We start from the raw sequence: 21,624 nt of genomic DNA, 5'->3' as shown, positions 1-21,624 counted from the left end.
GTGCACCTACACATATGTAAAATCTTAGTGCTCATGAAATTAAAGTCACAAAATATAAACGTTTGAAAATATCACTTATAGGAAAACCAAGAACAGAGCAAAACTGAAAGAAAGAGAAACTAAATCTCTTGGATATACTTTATTTTACAGATTTAGTTTGAAATCACTGGACTTGTTTCTTTAGAGACAGGTGTTACCTGCTTCCTGAGTGTCAAGTCTACAAGTATTGCACCACACTTGATTGAATTACAGTGTAACGATTCTCTCTGTGTGTACGTGCTGATGAAGACTATACCAGAGCTATAACTGACTAGGCAAACATTCCACCACTGAACCATACCCCAATTTTTACATGATTTTAAATCAAAGTTTTTTAAAGCAATCCCTAATAATAAGTACAAAATGAAATTGTATGTCACTGTGATAGAGATTATTTCATTAAAATGTAAGAATTTAACTCCACCCGAGTGGAATACATATTCCTCAGCTCACACTGTAGTTCAAGAACTGTTACTTATACCATTGATACTTTGTTCTGAAATAAGTAGTAAGTAAAAAACAATATGTGAAAAAAAGTGATTGTGTTAATATCATTAAGAATTATGATTTTTTAGCATAAGAGAAAAGAGGTAGAATAACAAAAGAAGTAAATCCCCATGAGTGTGTATATGAATTGTAAATATTTGTGTAAATTATGATTTAGTTCTTTTTATTTTCGAGATCAGGTCTAACTACGTAGTCAAACTGGTCTCAAACTCAGGAGCCTCCTGCCTCAGCTATCTGAGTGCTGGTATTACAGGCATGCACCACCATACCTGGCCATTTAGTTTTACTCAAAACAAAAAAAAAAAAAGTCAGGCATCAGGCATATTAGCACATGCTTTTAAACTCAGCACTTGGGAGGCAGAGTCAGGCAGAGTTCTGAGAGTTTGAGGCCAGCCTGGTTTACATAGTGAGTTCCTGGATGACATAAAGAGACCCTGCATCAAAAGAAACAAACAAACAACCTTCTTTCCTATCAGGCATGGTTACTCACAGCTATAATCTCAGTACTTGGGAGACAGAAGCAGGAGGACTGTCATGAGTTTGAAGTAAATAAAGGAAAAAAAAAGCTAGAAAAATTTAAAAACCAGTGGGGGTGGGGAGCTGGAGACAAAACGGCTGAACAGTTAGGACACTTGCTGTGCAGCCATGGACCAGAGTTAGGATCCCAGCATACAAGTCAGGCCTCACAGATTGTAACTCTAGATCTGAGGGATCCAATGCCACGTGTGCACAGGCAGATAAATTCACAAACACACACACACACACACAATTAACCTTAGGTACTTTCTCTGGATCTGTATACTAAAAGGGCCTAGAAACAAACCATGAGTGACAGCAACAGTAAATGGTAAGAGCCCCTCTTCCCCAGTGTGGTCCCAAATGCACAACCACTAAAAGGAGACCAGGTTCTAGGGCAAAAATTACATAAAATTAACTTTGAATACCATGTTACCTGATGGATAAGGGGACTATCTACAGATTCTTCTTTGTACCAAAGGGTCTCCAACATGAGGCTGAGAGTGGGATAATTTGAATATCAACCAAAATTCTCTTGTTGTAGTTAGCAATTATTAATGTTTAAATCTATGAGTTTGTAGTTACTTAAAGAATAAAATAAAACAATAAAATTAGCAGTCATATCTGGAGGATGCTAGGGAACCAACTTATTCAGGAAAAAAGAAGTTTACAAAAAATATCAAATGTTTTGTCTTTCCTGTATAGAACATACTTCAATGATAAATAATCAACAGACAAATATTGGGGCTGGCTAGATGGTTCAGCACTTAAGTGTACTTGTTACCCTTACAGAGGACACAGGTTCAATTTCCAGCACTCGTGTGACTCACAACCACTCATAACTCCAGTTCTTGGGGGAACTGAACATCTCTTCTAACCACCACAGGCTTCATGCACACACTGTGCACACACATAGGCAAAAGACATACGTGCATAAAACAAAATAAACAAATCTCATAACACACCACTCAAGTAAGAGAGAGAGAGAGAAAGTATTTACTTTGGGGAAATGTCTCTCTATAGAAACACTCTTACTAAGAAATGAAGCTCTGGTAGAGTAATACCACTGTTTCGGAGACCTGTAAGATAATATATGCAGGGAGCTATCATCAATAGGCATCAAAATCACCGAAACTTTTAACTCAGTACTAAGCACCTGGTGAAACGACACATCACAACTGATGAAAATTAGCAATTCAAGACATCACCAGACAAGCTTACTGATTCAGGAAAGAGAGAACAAACCAAGAGAAATGATGCCATGAGGATTTATTTAGCCATATGTTGAATGTACAGACTTCTATAGGAAAAAGGAATCTCTTTCCTAGCTGTTTGGATGGGCAGATGAATGGATGTGGGGTGGGGAAGGAAGGAAGAAGGAAGTGAGGAACAGAAAGCAAGAAAAGAAAGACATAACAAAGAATTTATAGATCAAAAATTATCTTAACAGGTATTTTAAATAATTACACTTTAAAGGGTCTTTATAAACATACCAAAATAGTCCCGTTCAAAATGACATGGTGTCTGGGAAGACGGACAAATGTATGGATAGGATATAGAACATGATATTTGTTGCATGTTTTTTTGTTTTTGTTTTGTTTTTTTAAGACAGGGTTTTTCTCTCTGTAGCTCTCTCTGGCTGTCCTGGAACTCACTCTGTAGACCAGGTTGGCCTCAAACTCACACAGATCTGCCTGCCTCTGACTCCTGCGTGCTGGGATTAGAGGCAGGCCCACCCGGCTGTTATATATTAATTTTTAAAGCCCCTGGAAACTTGGTCTTAAGACATTTTCACATTAAATTCTATGATAAACAAAAATGGTGAAGAACACCATGGCATATTCAGTATTGAAATGCAAAAGGATTAACTGATTTATAATTAATATTAATAAGCCACAGGTTTTTTGCTTTCCCCCCAGAGGTTATTAAAATACTTTCTGGAACTTACAGTAACATTAATGCTTATATTCTTTTAATCTTTAAATGCATCTGCATGAAAAACCTAAAGGGAAATAGGTGCTGTTTAAGCATACCTGGTGGGGGGAGAGGGAGGGAGGAAGGGCAGGAGAGAGGGAGGGAGAGGGAGACAGGAAGAAAGAGAGAAGGAGGGACAGGGAGAAAAGGAAAGAGGAGGGAGAAAGGAGAATGCTATGTTCAGATGAAGAGGTCATGCTAACTGTATTGTTATCTCAAAAGGGAATCAGTGCTTGGGATAAAAACTTATGTCTTTGAAAAATACACAAAACCTACCTTATTATCCAGTTTTCTGGCTTCCATTTCAAACAATACCACTCTGTTATCCTTGATTTCTTCTGCTGAAATCTGTAAGTACATAAGTCAGTGAGAGACTGTGACGCACTCATGAATTAAGTACTTTCTTTTTATTTTATTTTACTTTATTTTACTTGCAGTACAGGCGACTGAATCTAGATCACAGCCCAAGTCAGGCAAGCATCTTACCATTGACAGAAGTCTCTTTTTAAATGCAGCTCCTTAGCCAGCTGTTTCAGGTGTGTGTAGCAGGGCTGAGGTATGCAGATATTATTACAGTGTGTTTGTAAACATACTTCCAGAATGTTCAAAAATAAAAGTAATCACCAGTCAGGCGGCGGTGGTGCACGTGTTTAATCCCAGCACTCGGGAGGCAGAGGCAGTGGATCTCTGTGAGTTTGAGATCAGCCTGGTCTACAAGAGCTAGTTCCAGGACAGGAACCAAAGCTACAGAGAAACCCTGTCTTGGAAAAAGAAAAAAAAAAAAAAACGGTAATAACCAGACACCCACCCCCCAAAAAATGTGGTTCTCTAAAACTAAATATTCCATAGAACACAAAACCAGCGAAAATTCTGCACACATTGAGAGGGAAGAATAAATCCTTTCTAGAGAACCGTAAACTGGAATATGAGCCCAGCGCTTTCCATTCAATGTAACTGGAAGATTCACTTTACCCTAAGTCAAATCCCAGGCAATCTCACCCATCTTTGTTTTTAGCCTCCACTTTAGCAAGGTTCAAAAACAGAAAAAAGAAAGGGCTAAGGCTAAGAACGGCCGCTCTCGGTGGAATCCTTAGTAAAAGACAAGACTTACATGATCTGAAGTGAAACACGTGTCTTAACTATGGATCTGGAGTTTGACCAAAGTCAGCCCCCTCAACAGTCTAAATACTGGTGTGTTTCTGGAAATCTAAGAGAGATACAGGTGCTGAGATAAATGTACTTGACAACTGTAGTTGCCAGGCTTCCATGTCACAGAACACACCACCATGCCTGGATAAGACTAAGTTCAATGGCCATGTTATAACATCCATGTAGAATAAAACCCGTCATGGAAGTTTCAGTCATGGTAGGAGGACCATGTTCCCTTTACAGAGAGCCGTTTACCAAGACTTTTCTCTAACTTATGAACTGACACACGCATGGAAGAGGTGCACCTGACCTTCACGGACAACTTAAGAAAACTGAAGGGAGGAACCCCTACAATTAATTTTTTTCTTCTGTTAACAAGACAGTTTTCACTTCTGGTGACTATTAGGCCAGGGTGAATGGAATTGCAATGTTCAGGATCAACTGGTCAGGCATGGCTATAGATTGTGTGTTATGCATGGTCTTATCAGACTTAATAGACTATGTCTTGAAGCAAGGGATTATATTATCTTTACCGTAATACTTCCTTTCCCTGCAGGTCTGCCATTTTTGAGCACCAGTGGTCGAGTTAGCTTCTTACTGGAAACAACCTGTCAAAAGCAGAAAGTAATACTTCATCACGTGAGTTGCTGTACTCATACTTAAAAAAAAAAAGAAGTTGAATATAAAGTTCACTTAAAGTCATCAGAAAGAGTTAACATTAAAACTACACCCCTTAAAAACATTTAAAATGCATTTCCACATTTAAAACACATTTGAAAAGATTTCGAAGAGCTTCACTCCGGCAGCTATTATTGCCCTACCTATTAGGTTGTTCACGTATTTCTTACGACTTTAGTGCCTTCCTCAGAATGGGAAAAAACAGTACATATTTTCATCTTCTACACAAAACACTGGGCTGAAAAACCCCTGAAGGTAAAGGTGGGCCTCAGAATACTCAATAACTGTGATTTAATTTCTCAACTGACACAGAACTTTGATATGCAGCTTCTAGAAAATATCACATTGCTTAAAATGATAAAGTATGTCGAGGCTCTTTGAAACTGTATCTCAAATTCATTAGATTTTTGGTTATATTGTGATTTTTATTCTGCAATTAATAAATATGCCTCTACTTATTTTTTAAAATACTACTCATGAACAATATAACTGATCAGTTCCATGTTGCCCTTGACACATGAGAACCAGTAGGACTGCCGAATGATTCAAACCTAGAAAACAAACCCAGAAAAGCAACACTGAAGAGTAACTGCCACTCGGAGAAAATTAAATAACTCTAATTTCTCTGTGTTTTTCTCAATATATACAAATGATCATCATCTTTCTACATAAATCAGAGACAGAAGCAAAAGGACAAACTGCTATGTGCTCATAATATACTAAGACATAAAATAAGACAACTAAAGAATAAAATGACCCAACGGACAGTGCTAGCCCAGGAAGGGCTCTAAGAAGTCTAAGGTGCCACTGAAGGCTTATGGGGGAAGAGAGTTAAACAGGAAAGGTCTCTATGAAGTCTAAGGTGCCACTGAAGGCTTATGGAGGAAAAGAGTTAAATGACACACGCAAGGTTCTGGGAAGAAGAGGGCAGGGGAAAGGGTAGTAGCAAAGTTAAAGTTATGAAGTAGCAACAAAATAATTTTATAGTTGGCAGTCACAACTTGAGGAACTGAATTAAAGGGTCACAGCATTAGGAAGGTTGAGAACCACCACTCTAGCTAGAATCTCACTGGAGTTAGCCTGGAAGGTACAAAAACCTTATGCAGCTATTGTCCAAGAGGTCTATTATAGACTTACCAACTTTAAAAATTATACTAACAACTTGCGGTAGATTAAATAAGAATGGCCCTCATAGGCTCATATATCTGACACTTTGGCCATTAGGGAGTAATGCTACTTTGACAGAGAGGAAGAGGTATGGCCTTGGACTAGGTGTGGTCTTGTGGGAAAAAGTCACTGGGGTAAGCTTTGGAGGTTTAAATGCTCAAGCCAGGGCGTGTCTCTCATTCTGCTGCGTGTGGATCCTGATGTAGAACTCGGGCTACCTCTCCAGCACATCTTCCTGCAGGCTGCCATGCTTCCTGTTATGGTGATAATGGACTAAACCTCTGAACTCTAAGCAAGCCCCAATTAAATGCTTCCCTGTATAGGAGTTGCTGTGATCACGGTGTCTCTTCACAGCAATAGAACACTGATTAAGACACAATGTTTATCCAAAACACTCAACTCTTTGGCTTAAAATCTATACAAAATAGCTGGGTGTGAAGGTACATACCTGTAATCACAACACTCTGGAGGCAGAGGCTGGAGGTTACCATAATTAAAGTCCACACATAGCAAGCATGAGGCCAACCTCTGCTATGTTGAGAGATTTTATCTTAAAAACAAAACAAACATCCAGACAAAAGTAAAGGTAGCCAAAACTAAATACTCACTTGTCCAAGAGTGACTTCACATTCTCCTAAGAAGTCATCATCACTCAGTTCAACAGTTTTGTTGTCGATGTCATAAATTCCAAATTTCAGTTTCTGAACCACTTCAAAGTAGTAATCAATAATAAATGTCTTAGAAAACTTGGGATTCAAAGAATTCTTAATCCTTTCTGTCCGTTCAACCTGTACTCGTCCCCAAAAACACAAGAAAAGCTTTTTTCAGATCCAAGAAGTACTTAGATATTTCAACATCTGTATTTAATAATTATAGTTATACAGAAGAATGAAGACCAAAGGAAATCTCTCTTCTTTAAATTCACGTATGTGCACATGTCTGGGGCATACATACATTTGCAGAGGTCAGCTGAAAACTGGAGTCAGTTCATACTACCATGTGGGTTCTTGGGATCAAACACAAATTGTTTTGTCTGGCCATCTAGCCATCGATCCGTATCACTGGCTACTTATCACTTATATTTTGGAAATTTCTCTATGAACGTGAGGAATTGTGCCATCAATGACAAATCTGTACAAAAAACACACTAACAAAAGATGGTGCAGTGCTGCTGTTTGTTGATGTGTAAGGGTTTTTCCTCTGCATTTATATCTATGCATCACATGGGTGCAGTGCCTGAAAAAGGCAGAAGGGGGTGTCAGATCCTCAGGAATGGAGGTTACAGGTAGTTGAACTACCATGTGGGTGCTGAGAACAGATCCCAGGTCATCTGGAAGACTAGCCAGGGCTCTTAACCACTAAGTCATCTCCCCAGTTATACAGTACTATTTTTAACATAAAAAACTCCTAACATTGTAAAAAGACACGTGAACTGTTTTTCACCTAAGTTATATAATATTACCTCATACCACTGTTGACCACTTGTGCTCAAAAACAGCACACACAAAGGATCCGACTTTGATGTTACATCTTTATCCAAAAGGTTGTCACAGGAAACATTTAGCTCCACCTTTGTGACACACTGGGCAGCCATGTCTTGAGCTGTTGGGAGAACCAATGAGAAACAGTATCATTAAGAAGCATGCTCACTCTTAATGAGAGAGCTGAATTCCTAATGCAAGCCTTCAGCCGGGACTTTCTGAGCAGCTCTGCTAGAATGGGATTGTAATTCCAGCCGCCAGAGGATAGGGGTGTTTAGTAGTTTAATTCAGTGATACTTTATTCTTCCACTGAGTAAAGCCTGTTTATGACCTCGCCGTAAAACATACCTTTCAAGATAGCTACTGATAGGCATTAATCCTCCGCTTACACTATGTACAAAATATAGCGGTGAACTGTTGTGTTGTTTAGAGCTGATTCCGATAACAAGCTCTCAAACTTAAACATCTTTATCAAGTGTCCCCTGAGACCCTCTCCTGGGACAGGCTGACTCCTCACTCCAGTGACAGGGAGAAATGCTTAAGGGTATTAAAACCATTCCATCCTTACAAACAGCTAGAAAGCAAATCTTTACCAACAGCTACTGTATTTATGCTACAATATAAAAAAACAAACAAGCAAACAAAAAACGTAGACGAGGGTGAGAAGTCACAGGTCAAACATGGAGATGTTCTTCCTGAACTTTCAACTGGAGACGCCACCAATGACAGGTTCTGTAGGCCTTCACTACTCTATTAGAATTCATTCACTACATCTATTAGAATTAATACACTACATCTTCACTACTCCATTAGAATTCATTCACAACTCTATTAGAATTAATAGATGTTGTGTATGTCCAGACTGAGGAGGTTCTGCTATTTGTTTCTTCTATCTATGTTTTTTAAAGTGCAACTTGGGCATCATCTCTAGATGACTCCAATGAGAATGCTCCACAAACAACATTCAGCAAACTGGATGGCTTGCCAAGAAATACCAATTAGTCTAACTTTCCCAGCTTTAACCACCAAATAAAATATATTAAGGTATTTAATGAGGGTGGGGCAGAGCACGAGGCGGGGGCTGGCCTAGAGAAAGTTACTTAGACTGCTTGGTGGCACAAGCTTTTAATCCCAGGACTTGGTAGACAAAGGCAGGCAGATCTCCAAATTTAAGGCCAGCCTGAGTTCCAGAACAGTCAGGGCTCTATGGAGAGAGACTCTGTCTTGAAAAAAATCCAGGAAAAGGAAGGTTAGGAAAGCCCTGAGTACCGAGAGTGAAGGAAAAAGGAGGGCAGGAAAGCCCTGAGGCAGAGGCAGGTGGATCCGTGTGAGTTCGAGACCAGAGCTAGTTCCAGCACAGGCTCCAAAACCACAAGTCTTGAAAAACAAAAAAAAACAAAAAAAAAAAAAAAAAAGAATTAATGGGTGAGAAACCACGTCAAGTGCTAGCTGGTAGATCATGCTCCCACACCACAGTGGTGGTGCAGGTTCTGGGCTAGAAAGACACTTCCTCCCAACATCTTTTTCATTTGGAGTGCTCAGTGCTCTCCTCTACTTTTGGAATTTAGGGGAGCTGCTACACCAACAGGAGTAAGTCCACTCAGCATCATGTTTAATATGCAGTAACTTTTATGTGCTGTAGAAAATGCCTCATCGAGCACAAGGTAAGAATAAGATCCTCTGACAATTTCAAAACACTCATTAATTACTTTGTGTGTGAATGTTCATGTATGTGTATGCATGTGTGTGTCAGGAAGAATGCATTTGGAAGTCAAAGATCGATGTCAAGTGTCTCCCTCAACTGCTTATTCTTATTTTTGAAACACTGAACTTAGAGTTTATCAGTTTGGTTAGGCTGAACAGTCAATACTTTCCAGGGGTCTGTCTGTCTTTGCCAGCCCCCTCTGCATAACAGCTAGGGTCACAGACACTTTTTTACATGGGTGATGCAAATTTAGGTTCCCCCGCTTGAAAGAAGCAAAATACTTTATTGAACTGATTGAGAGCCATCTTTCCTGGTACCCTCATTATATGTCAATAAATCAATACTAGTGCCAGTGCCCATTCATCTTCACCTCAGAACTACTTCTTCAGGAATGACAGCTCCCCCAAACCTCCAATTTGCTTCCTATCTTCTCTGCCCAGAGATATTACAATAAAATTAAAACTACAGAAACATTTACAAAATTGCAGTTAGCTCTAATGGTCTGGTTTTATTTCATTTTCTGTCATTTTAACATGTATCAGAATAGCTAAGTACTATAGTATTAATAGTGCACATAAAGGCCATAAAGACCAAGGAAAGGCTACAGCTCCTGGAGACAGTTGACAGTATGGGGCAGACTTACATTGCCTGGACTTTGAAGGATTCAATCTGAACAGAAGTGGCAGATAGCACAAACACAGGAAAAAGCAGGACAGAGAGGACACCAAAGTATGTGATATAAAAGTGAACTAAATGGAGTAAAACAAACCTGACAGGAGAACGGACAGGTTTAGAGGGTCCAACAGACCAGGGTTTTAAATAGATGAATCGAAGGTTTGTACATGCAACACCAGGGAACACTTCTATCACTCTGTTAACAAAGTAATAGTCTCTTTCCACCCCACCTTAATTTGTGTGTGTGGGAGGATGCTTGAAAATAAAACACAAGAGGCACAGAATAAAGGTAGGAAAAGAAAAACAACACCAAAACATTAAAGTAGAGGGTATCTAGGAAGCCTGATAGGTTAGCAACAGGACATTGCCCTAAATCTGTTAACTAGAACAACCCTTCCCCTTCAGACCAGGGAAGTCAAGCATAAACTAAGGATGTATTTTAAGGTCTTCATATACATCTGCTCACGTTTACCCTGAGTCTTTCAAAGCTCAGGTGAATGCAGGTTTGTTTTTCCCCCCTTTTTTATGTCTGTTATATTCAGCCCTGAAGCACCCAGTACCCACTGTTCTGACCACGTACCACACGCTCTGCAATCTCATTCTAATGACTGCGTGACTAACGCTAGATCCTTATCTGTCTCCCCACCTGTAATGTAAATAATTGTCCCTACTTAAGGGGCTGTGAGGACTGAAAGAGTTGTTATATTTAAAAGTATATAAATGCTTATTATTATTTCAGCACTGTTTGTCTCCAAGCACAGTGTAATCCTTTCTAATCCCACATTTCTTGTATTGTTATATTCCATGATGATTTTTCCTGATTATGTCAAAACACATTAAATTGCCTCCCTTGAATTCCTGCAGCCCTCGTAGTAACAGACTGGTACCAAATTTTGAAAGTTGGGTGTGGTGGTACACATCTATCTATATCTATAGTGTTCAGGAGGCTAAGAAAGGCAGATTACAAGGCCAGTCTAGGTTACATCAACATATCCTGTATAAACAAATATGAAGGATACACATCTGAAATAAATTTAGCACCTAGATTCATCTGTGTAACCACATATAAATAACTTCAAGTTCCTAAGCCTAGATACCCACACAGCAGCAAACTAAATCTGGAATGTACCAAGCATATTGTTTGTTATCTCAGACACAGAATTTGTGAAAAGAAATGTTTTGTCATGTCTTTTCTTTACATGAGGTAGTTTTAGAGTCTTGCAAGTTGCATGTCAATGGTACCCTGTTACAAACAGAATGAGTATGATTGTTAAAGAACATAATTAAAGATCAGTACATGCAAAGCATAAAAAAATATCTACCACCAATCAAACAAGTTTGTTTCTAAAGATGAGAATTCAACCAAGAATACACATATTTACATACACCACAATTCTCAACAGAGGCACAGTATATCAGTAGAACAATATCTTTTCTCTCCTGGGTATTCTCAAACAGAAGCTACACAAACAACATGCTGGCATGACATTATTTAAGAACTTGCTGACTGTTACCATTACTAACTACACTGTGTCCAGGAAGCAAACTCCCTATTCAGCAGTACCCTCATCACCCTAAATGAGTCAGACTGGCGCCCCTCTATGCTGTTTACCCATTTACCTCCAGAGATCCATTATGCCAAATGGCAAACACAAAAAAAAATAAGCATTTGAGTCTAGAACTTTGCCAATATGAACACTCATATAAATACTCTTGGTTGGCACCGCTCTCATTAACTATGCAGTACATAACGTGAAGGAAACAGTATAACCCATGAACATTCTGTAATGGGAGAAGATAAACTAATGTTCTGCATTATTTAAGGATAGAAAATAGGTTGTTTTTCTGCGGTAAATGACCAATCAGAAGAATATGTGAGCAACTAAAGAGGACTCTACATGTTTCCCCCCCTAAGCAGGGTCATAGCAAGGATAGAAAAGGCAACCCTTAGGATGAGATGATGAGGTGCTTGGCTAACACAATCTGTAAGTATATTGAACAGCAATCATTCTCCCCAAATCTCATCTCCTGGACCAACACGACCCAGATTATACAAACAAGTGAAAACTAAGACATGAAGTAGAGCCTGAGGCAAATCTGAAGCATACGGCCACTGCCCTGCGCTGCTGAAACCCTCCTATTTGCCAAGTAAACAATTTAAAGAAGGAAAGATTTGTTTTATGTATTTTTTCCCATTTGCCAAGCAGTCATAATACATTTCTAGGCAATGAGAGGTTGCTATCAGTCATTTTCCAGAAGGTGGGTGGGCAGGAGTGAGAGGGAGTAAGTGTGCCATTAGACCAAAATAAACAAAAGATAATGGTTTGGGTCCCTGGTCCCTCAGGCCTGCCCCTTTGATCTCGAGATGAGACACAACATCACAGTGGCAGCATACGTGGACAGGAGCCAGTGACCTCAGGGTAGACAGGAAGCAGAGAGAATAATGCCTATGCATTCTACTTCTCCCCCCCCCCCCTTTAACTACAACTGGGTTCCACGTCCCTTGGGACTGCGGTCTACTTTCAGGATGATCTTCCCACCTAGCTAATCCTTTCTGGAAATGCCCTCAAGCATATTCAGAAGTGTGCTAAAACAGTATCCCCGACATTCTCACTATATTGAGAGCTTAAATGCAGCCTGGGCTACATCACATTCTGTCTCAAAAACCCCAAACCAATTAACCATCAAACAAAAAAGTGAGTTCTTTTAAACTGTTAGATGAGGGCTGGGGATGTAGCACAGTTGGTCAAATACCTGGTTACCATACTTAGAGACCTGGATTTAGTTCCCACCTCCACTAAGCCTGGAGGGCTAAGACCGTAATCTAGTACTTAGGAAGTAGAAGAAGGAAAATCAGAAGTTCAAGGATGTCCTTGGTCATAGGGAGAATTCAAGGTTAATCTGGGCTAAGTAATAAACACACACACACACACACACACACACACACACACACACACACAAAAAAAATACTTAGCCTACAGCTACTAATCTAATAAACACTAGACCAAAGTTACAACCAAGATGTTTTATCTAATCATAACAAAATATTCCCAGGGCAATAAAGCACCTCTAATTACTATCTGCTTGGTGTAATAATAATGTTATTTAATTGATTCTGTAATTATTGTTATCAAATAAAATTTTATGATGACACAAATGAATAATGAAATAGGATCTCAAAAATGGTAAGACTAATATTTAGATTGTAATTGTTAACATCTTTCTTAAACAACTCTAACCAAAATATCAGCAGTCGGTCAGAGAATGGAAGGAGCAGGGTGGCTTATTTTATAGAGCAGCTCCTCTTTGAGACAGTCCATTAATCTGGAGGTTGCTAAGAAAGGCTTTTCTCCTTTCTATTTCATTTTTATTGATAAGTGAGTGCTTTGTCTATATGTCTATGTGGATTATGAGCATGTAGTGTTAGTGCCTGTAGAGGCCAGAAGAGGGCATCGGTTCCCTTGGAACTGGAATTAGAAGCTTGGAACCAAGACAGGGTCTGCAAGAGTTGCCAGGGTTCTTAACCACTGAGTCATCTCTCCAGCCCTTTTTCTCTTTTCTAGGGCATGTCTACATGTTCACGTCCACCATGCAGGTACGTCCAACATGCTGGGTCATCTTAGAACAGCAAAATTTATTCTAAGGAGCTGTCAGTGAGCTTTCTGTCCCTGTGACAAAATACTTGAGAAAACTCAACTTTAGAAGGAAAGGTATATTGTTTGGGGTGCGTGCGTGCGTGGGTGCGTGCGTGCATGCGTGTGTGTGTTGGGGCATCCCATCGTGGCAGAAACAACTAGCAGAAGAATACTGCCATGTAATGCCTTCCAGGGAACAAAGAAAAAGCTTGCCTTTCCAGCAAAGTGGGCTGGAGAAACAGATCAGTTGGGAAAAGTGCTTGCCAAAGAAGATGGGAATGTCTCAGTTCCAGTCCCAGAAAGCACCTGGCAAAGCAAAGAGCAGCGGCACTAGCTTGTAATCCCAATGCTGGGAGGCAAAGACAAATGGACTCCGCTAGCCTACTCTGCATGTTCCAGGCCGGTGGGAGAACCTGTGTCCAAAATATCAGGGCAGATGGCAAATGAGGAAAAAAAAACACCAAAGGTGTTTTATATACACCGTGCATGAATATCTGCACATACATGAACAGGTACACACATGTACACAACCCCATTAAGATATGAAATTAATAAATGTATAAATCCCTCAAGAAGCAGAGGTAGACATATCTCTGTGAGTTTGAGGTCAGCCTGGTCTACAAAGAGAGTTCCAGGACAGTCAGGTCTCACTCTCCAAAGTGAGACCCTGTCTGAAAAACAAAAACAAACAAATAAATAAATGCAGGTGTAAACCCATTCAGAGAACCTGCTCAACCACCTCCTAAAGTTTCGCCTCTGAGAACTGCTGCTCTGAGGGCCAAGCCTCTAACATGAGATCTTGGGGGACATTTAAAATTCAAACCACAATATGTACTGCACTTAAAAGTCAGATTCTGGCTATGGGTGTAGCTTAGTGGTAGAGTGCATTAGGCCCCCAGGATCCAAATAAATAAATAAAAAAGCAAACAGCCAAACTCTGAGACTAAAAGTTTTATTTTAAAAGAATTTAAAGCTGGGTGTGATAGCACAAGCTTGTATCAGCACTTGGGATATACTGGTTGTGACTTGAGTTCCCTGGCATACACAAGACCTTGTCTCAAAAATTAAAAAAAGAAGAAAGGGAGAGAGAAAGAAAGAAAGAAAGAAAGAAAGAAAGAAAGAAAGAAGGAAGGAAGGAAGGAAGGAAGGAAGGAAGGAAGGAAGGAAGGAAGGAAGGAAGGAAGAAAGAAAGAAAGAAAGAAAGAAAGAAAGAAAGAAAGAAAGAAAGAAAGAAAGAAAGAAAGAAAGAAAGAAAACTGAATTTCAGGAGAAGAAAGTGACACCAAGGGTTATTTCTGTTTGGCTGCTATTTCTATCCTTGCCGCAGATAGGAGAAATGAAAATGAGGAATGTCAAGTATAAAATCTCCCAAGACCTAAGACGACACTGCTTTCACCTTAACCTGACGCAAACACCTTCGAAGGGTCACTGGAGAAGTATGAGGAAGCAGGCCCTGGTTCTGGATCTGCACACATGAGACAGTAGGAATGCGGACAAACAGGGGCTTAGCTTCTCCAGGCCTTGCCTTTTACCAGTGTGACTCATCCTCATTTAATGCCCACTGTCTCTTCAAGTTTGTGTCCTTCTACTCTAATGCACTGACAGTGAATATATCACTTGTGTAGGAAGTGCTACTCAAATACTCAAAAGAAACCCAAAATACCAGATTATTTATAACAGCAAAAAGAAGGAATGGTTGGAAACGGATGGAGTTGTCTAAACTCAGCTTCCATCAGCCACTATCAAAAAAGCTAGAGAAACGTACACGTAAATACTTTCTCACTAGTCTAGCACCTTTGTCTGAAACGGACTAAACTCACAAGCAGAACAGGCCTGGCCTACTGGGCCAACGCCGCACAAGGAACTGAATTTTACTACATCATGGCAACTCAGTCTGAAACTCCCAGGACACATCAAGACAAGAAAGAAAATAGATTTGGGGCACCATTTAAAAACTTTGGTGTGTGTGTGTTGGGGGAACGGATTGGATTGCCTCAGCAGTTAGAGCACATTGGATTGCAGCACCCACGTCAGGAGGTTCACAACTCTCTGTATCCCCACCTCCAAGGAATCTGATACCCTTTTCTGGTCTCCGTGGATCTCTACACACACGACAGTCACATACACACATATAGAACACAAGCTTCTAGGCATGGCCATGAAGGAGTTTCTGTGATCCACTGTAAATGTGGATGACACCATTCCACAGCTGGGGTCCCAGACCAAATAACAAGAAGAAAGCAAGAGGAGTACCAGCAGCATCCAGGGCTCTCTGTCTAAGGGCAGGGATAACATGACCAGCAGCATCCAGGGCTCTCTGCCTAAGGGCAGGGATAACAATGACCAGCAGCATCCAGGGCTCTCTGCCTAAGGGCAGGGATAACGGGACCAGCAGCATCCAGGGCTCTGACTAAGGGCAGGGATAACGTGACCAGCAGCATCCAGGGCTCTGACTAAGGGCAGGGATAAAGTGACCAGCAGCATCCAGGGCTCTGCCTAAGGGCAGGGATAACGTGACCAGCCACCGCCCATTCCTGCCACTGTGCCTTTCTTGCCACAAAGGACTGTACATTTCCTTGAATGGCTTTCATCCAGTATTTTGTCTCAGCACTGAGAACAGTGATTAATACAGGTATTAAAAAAAGCAATGGTGGTACCTCAGTTTAGAAAAAAAAATCTTAGCACACCTGGCTATAAAATACACGCTAAGAACAGAACTCATCTTTATTTCAATACAGATCAGGGCAATCAGCTACGAACAATGTTAGTAAAGACAGAAAGCGTGGGCCAGCTGTGCAGAAGTGTGGCCCTGAGCTCAGGTTACATGGTCTCCTTTGCCAGGAGATCTCTATGGACTTTCCACCACTTGTTACCTTCATGCGTTGAGCCATCTCAACTTCCCACCTGCCTTGTGAACTGTCTTGACTCTACACTCATACTTTTTAAATACAGCTCCCTTTCTTCCCCTTCTTAGCAGGGTTTGGGACCATTCTGATGGATAAGATCAGCATTTCACTTGCCACATAGAACCTCTCTAGTTCATAGGGAACAATGATATAGAAGTTCTTTTTGGCCTGGCGGTCTTATATGCCAGGATCCCAGCATTCAGGAGACTGAAGCAGGAGGAAGTGAGTTCAAGGCCAGCCTGGGACCTTACCCCAAAATAAACAAACTCCTTCAGTTTAAAGCTAAAATAACTACCGTTATTCTCAAAGTTTGGAAGTTTATAGCATTTATGGTGTCATAGAGCATTGGATGGCATTCCTAATGTAAATAAATGATTATATATTGCACAAAAACTACGAAAATGTTTATACATTTTCTGATTTCAGGAATATTCATTTCATGATTACCATATAAATGACAGCCATTTTTAACTCTCTGGCAAATCCTTTTACATTTCCTAATCATTAATATTTAATAACATTATTATTCATTCAATACCCATTCATCAAATTCCTAAGGATCACCTGCCCTGCAGTAGGTACACTATTCTGAGTTGTTGGGGAACCAACACTGACCAAAACAGACTCTTCTACTAAGGTGATTACACTATCTATCTTATCTTATCTGTAAAATTAACAGCAGGTCGTAAATGCTAACGAGGAGCAGTAAAGAAAAACAAGTATTGTAGGTACACTGCCTTTTTAGATAGTTTACAAACTTCCTTTGACAATACCATCAGAAAATATTTGTTTAGATTTCACGTTTTTTTAAAAAAATATGATTCCAAGCCTGGTGGTGTGGTGTGGGAAGTCCTTCTGTATATGTGTTGCTTTTATTGGTTAATAAAGAAGATGCTTTCAGCCAATGGCTTAACAGAATATACCCAGGCTGGAAAAGACATATATAAAGAGAGAGCAGGCAGAGTCAGGGAGAAGCCATGTAGCCTCCGTCAGAGATGCCGGTAAGCCACAGCTATGTGGTGATACACAAATTAATAGAAATGGGTTAATTTAACATCTAAGAGTTAGCCAGAAATATGCTTAAGCTCTTGGTCAAACAGTATTGCAAATAATATTGTTTCTGTGGTTCACTGTGAGACTGGACAGAACAGAAATCTTAACCAACAGTGGCTGAGGAAGCTGCGTCAGGACACATCTTTCTCTCAGCACTTGGGAGGAAGACAGGAGTTCTCTGAGTTTGAGGTCTGTCTGGGCCACAAACTCAAGTTTCTAGAACAAGCCACAAGCAAGTACTAGAATACCTAAATCTACACAAAGAAACTCTGTCTTGAACTCTGCCCCACACTCCTAATCAGATGGAAATGGACTTTCACTCATTTTCATAAATGTATGAAAGGATGCATTATGTCTAGTTCCTGTAAAAATCAGCAAAACTTCCTTAGTGTTTCCTTTTGCCTTTGCTCAGTTTTCTTTCCTCCTTCCTCCCTCCCTCCCTTCCTTCCTTTCTTCAAATCCTTCCACTCCTTTGCAAATATGAATTTTAACATATACTGATTGTCACCTTAATGTCTAGAGGAAACATAAAACAAAAGCTTCATTACAAAAGTAATGAAGTGCTTGGGTGTGGTTGCATGGGCCAGTAATCCTAGCACTAGACGTTTGGAGGCAGGAGGTGAAGGTCATTCTTGTCTACAACGCCAGTACCACCAAGAAAAGAAAGGGGGGAAGGTACAAAAGAAAAAACTGGGCAGGGGTGGCACTCACTTTTAATCCTAGCACTTGGGAGGCAGAGGACAGTCAAGGCGAGACAAAGAAACCCCATCTCAAAGAACCAAAAAAGGAAGGAAGGAAGAAAGAAAAAACAGCAAACCCAGCAAAGCAGAAGGAAACACCAAGGGAGTGTGATGACACTTAACTCTGCACTCACCTTGTTGCTGTGCTAGTTCACAGGAACTAGGCATAACGCACCCATTTCATAGGATATTTCAGAATAGTTTACGTAATAATAGTTTCAGTAATAGTCCTTTCTCACAGAGAAACTATTAATGTACCATCTAACTAATAAAAACTAAGTGTGACCACGATATTAACTAACTTTCATGTCTTTTTAAAGGTTATGTCTCCATTGAGTTAGACTGTTTTATAGCTATCTATCTCTACTCTGAAAAGCCTCTCCAAAAAAGAAAAAATAAATCCCAGTATCACCACGCCCGGCCTTCTTAAATACATTTAGACCAGCATATAACATAGCTACAGCTATGGTTTAAACAGAGTTATCAGAATCTTATCAAAAGGTACATATAAGTTCAGTCGGTAAAAGATTAACATTAAGTAGAATCTATGACAAGTGATTTTAAACTCTTTCTTGATAACTCTTAACAAATCTTTTACAAGACTTCTACCTCACTCATTTTCATTTTAACCTAGACACCTGTACTACAAGACAAATTTAAGAACGTAAAGGAAGTCGGGCGGTGGTGGCACACGCCTTTAATCCCAGCACTCCGGAGGCAGAGGCAGGCGGATCTGTGTGAGTTCGAGACCAGCCTGGTCTACAGAGCTAGTTCCAGAACAGGCTCCAAAACCATAGAGAAACCTTGTCTCGAAAAACCAAAAAAAAAAAAAAAAAAAAAAAAAAGAACGTAAAGGAAAACACTAGAAGGAAGTTAGACTGCAAGATAGAGGTAACAGAACGGACTTGACAGCAATGGTTTGAACTCCTCAAGAGCCCAAGAACTAATGGCAACAGTATTGATTCTTACTAAAAGGTCCATCACAGAGATCACGCGTTGATGCAGGATAGAGGCTCATTATGAATATTTAAAGGTCAGGATATCATGAAATCATTTTCCACAGGCAACATTTTCTTTCTTGGTTTGGCTGCCATCCATTTCATGAGACAATATTTTACAAATTAAAAAGAAATTTTTAGAAAAGAGATAGTTTAACAACAACATAAAATCCAGGAATGGCAACAGACGATGGCAAGAAACATCATGTATGAAAGAACACAAAGAATTGACAGGAACAATGTGAACTAAATGCCTGAGCAGACAGTACATAAGTAATTCCATTGTAAAGAACGTTAACAAATATTTTATTTAATTTTACATGTTTATTTCAATGTTGGAGGACTTACTCAAGGCCTCTAGCTTGCCAGACAAGTTCCCTTACACTAGCTACATCACCAGCTCCATACAATATCACATAGTATGTAATTGTTAGCTTTCTTACTGTAGCTATTTTATAGACCACTGTCTGTAAATGTTCACAGTTCTAAGTAAAATTAGAAGATATCTGTCCGATTAGCAACATGCCTTTAGAGGCGATAAATTCTTCTGCTCCCCCAATTCTAGAACCTCAGCTTTTGAGGCTAGATGAGAAGAGATTTAAAAGAGAATACTTCATTCTCTTTCTGTGCCAGGCATCTTTTAATCTGTCAAAGTCAAAAATTCAGTTTCGGCTCAGTAAGAGAGCATCTGTATGGTTCCTGTTGCCAAAAGGAACTGCCATGGTAAAGAATTCTCACAAAGGCAAAAAAGTGGCCCTGAAAAGCAGTTGATCCACCTTAGCGTCACTACAACAACTACCGTGTGCCATCTTTCCCCACTTCCCTTTTCCTAAGCTTTGCTGTCTCCCTCTGCTAAGACTCTAGGCCTGAACAGGTTTTATTTGGACACAACTGGCTGACAAGACGTTTATCATTATCTGTACACCAGACACTTTGCTGAATGCTTTACAAATATTTTACTCAATCCTCACAACAGCTCTACAACAAGGCAGTGTTCTATTTTACAAATACAGAAACACGCCTTAAAGGGTTATGTATCCTACCCAAACCTAAGACACTTGACACACCTCAGAACATTCTTGAAACTAGACAGAAAACTTCTCATGAAATCGTGTTCGGGGGGGAAAAAAAAGAAAGAAATCGTGTTCGTTTACATTTGCAAATCTTATGCCATAAAACCATACAGACCTGGATTGCAACTTAATGCTATCATTCGACACGCATACAGTTACGAAACTAAGTCAATCCCAGTTTCCTGAAGAATGAAAATGATAACAGTACCATTTAAACTGTGAATTAACACATATAAAATCTGCCTAGCACGGTGGCTGTGGATCCCTGCGGTCCATCGCTATTTTTAACCCCACCCTACCCTCTATTTGATAATTCGGAGGCAGCCACAAACAGGTAACAGAAAGAAGCAAAAGTTAAAGATCACCGTCAAGTGCATTAGGTCCAGCACTAACGGTCATGGTCACTTTGCGCCGTCAAGTTTCTGACTTTTTAAAAAACAAATGCCACTGCCCTTCCTCCTTCAGTGAACCCGAAGCACGGGGCAGAGTTCTGGAAGCCGGTACAGGTGCAGGGGCTGCTAGAACTTCTCACGCAGTCCTGGTTTTGCACAAATTCAGTATCACCTTTCCCCACACCACGCAGCCTCTCCTCCACCGTTCCCCCACGACCGGTTCGTCTAGTTCACCCATCTCTGCCGCTGAGCGGGCAGCGATTTCGGAGAAGTAACCCTTCGCCCCACCCTGCCCTGCCCGGGGGCCCGCAGCCCAAGGCTGACCCCGAGCCCCAAGGCTGACCCCGAGCCCCGAGCCTCGACTGGGCCGCGGAGACCCCAGGGTGGGCCCCGGAAGCCCGCGGAGCACTTCCAGCTCCCGGGCCCGGCGGGCCGAGCGACGCGAAGCCTGCGGGCCCTGATTCTCTCCCCGGGAGGAGGCAGGCTCGGGCTGGGCCACACAGCTCCCGAGCTGGGGAAAGTCGTGCACTCACGGGCGACGTCGCTGAGGAAGCCGAAGGAGGGTGGAGACCCAGCAGAGAGCACGGCAAGGTGGCCGGGACAGCGAGGGGTTTACTGGAACCTGAGGGCTGGCCCGCAGAGGGGCGGGGCTCGTGGGCGGAGTCCTGCAGCGGCTGGGGGCTAAGGCGGGGCTTGTGGGTGGGACTGAGAGGAAGTTTTGATTTTGGTAGTGAGCTTGCTCTCCACCCCTTTCACTCCAGTGTTCTTGGCCAAGCCTCTGCCTGCTGACGTTTTAAGACTTCTCACAAAACCCATAGTTCACTTTAGGCATTAAAATAACAGATTGGGGGGGCTCGAAGGTTAAGAGCACTTGTTTGCTCTTGCAGAGTTTCCATTTTGCGGCTCACAAACATCTGGAACTTCAGAGGATCCGAT

General features: G+C 40.9%; 1 protein-coding gene across 1 annotated transcript in view; it reads right to left on the bottom strand.

The window, feature by feature from the left end:
• The window catches only part of Cpne3 (copine 3), a 48,234-nt gene extending 26,867 nt beyond the window's left edge, over nucleotides 1–21,367 (bottom strand). The window contains exons 1-5 of the mRNA XM_050165388.1: nucleotides 21,222–21,367; nucleotides 7,493–7,632; nucleotides 6,639–6,818; nucleotides 4,719–4,793; nucleotides 3,313–3,384 (exon numbers count right to left, since the gene is read on the bottom strand). Coding sequence (XP_050021345.1) covers nucleotides 3,313–3,384; nucleotides 4,719–4,793; nucleotides 6,639–6,818; nucleotides 7,493–7,624 — 459 coding nt within the window. The 5' untranslated portion in view covers nucleotides 7,625–7,632; nucleotides 21,222–21,367. The remainder of the gene's footprint in view (nucleotides 1–3,312; nucleotides 3,385–4,718; nucleotides 4,794–6,638; nucleotides 6,819–7,492; nucleotides 7,633–21,221) is intronic.
• Nucleotides 21,368–21,624: the final 257 nt, after the last annotated feature.

This window comes from Alexandromys fortis, unplaced genomic scaffold, assembly GCF_014885135.2.
Source record: "Alexandromys fortis isolate MF-2015 unplaced genomic scaffold, M_Fortis_MF-2015_v1.1 scaffold_18, whole genome shotgun sequence".
NCBI classification, from domain to species: Eukaryota; Metazoa; Chordata; class Mammalia; order Rodentia; family Cricetidae; genus Alexandromys; species Alexandromys fortis.
The sequence above is the reverse complement of the archived record's forward strand: the minus strand, read 5'-3'. Positions and strand labels throughout refer to the sequence as shown.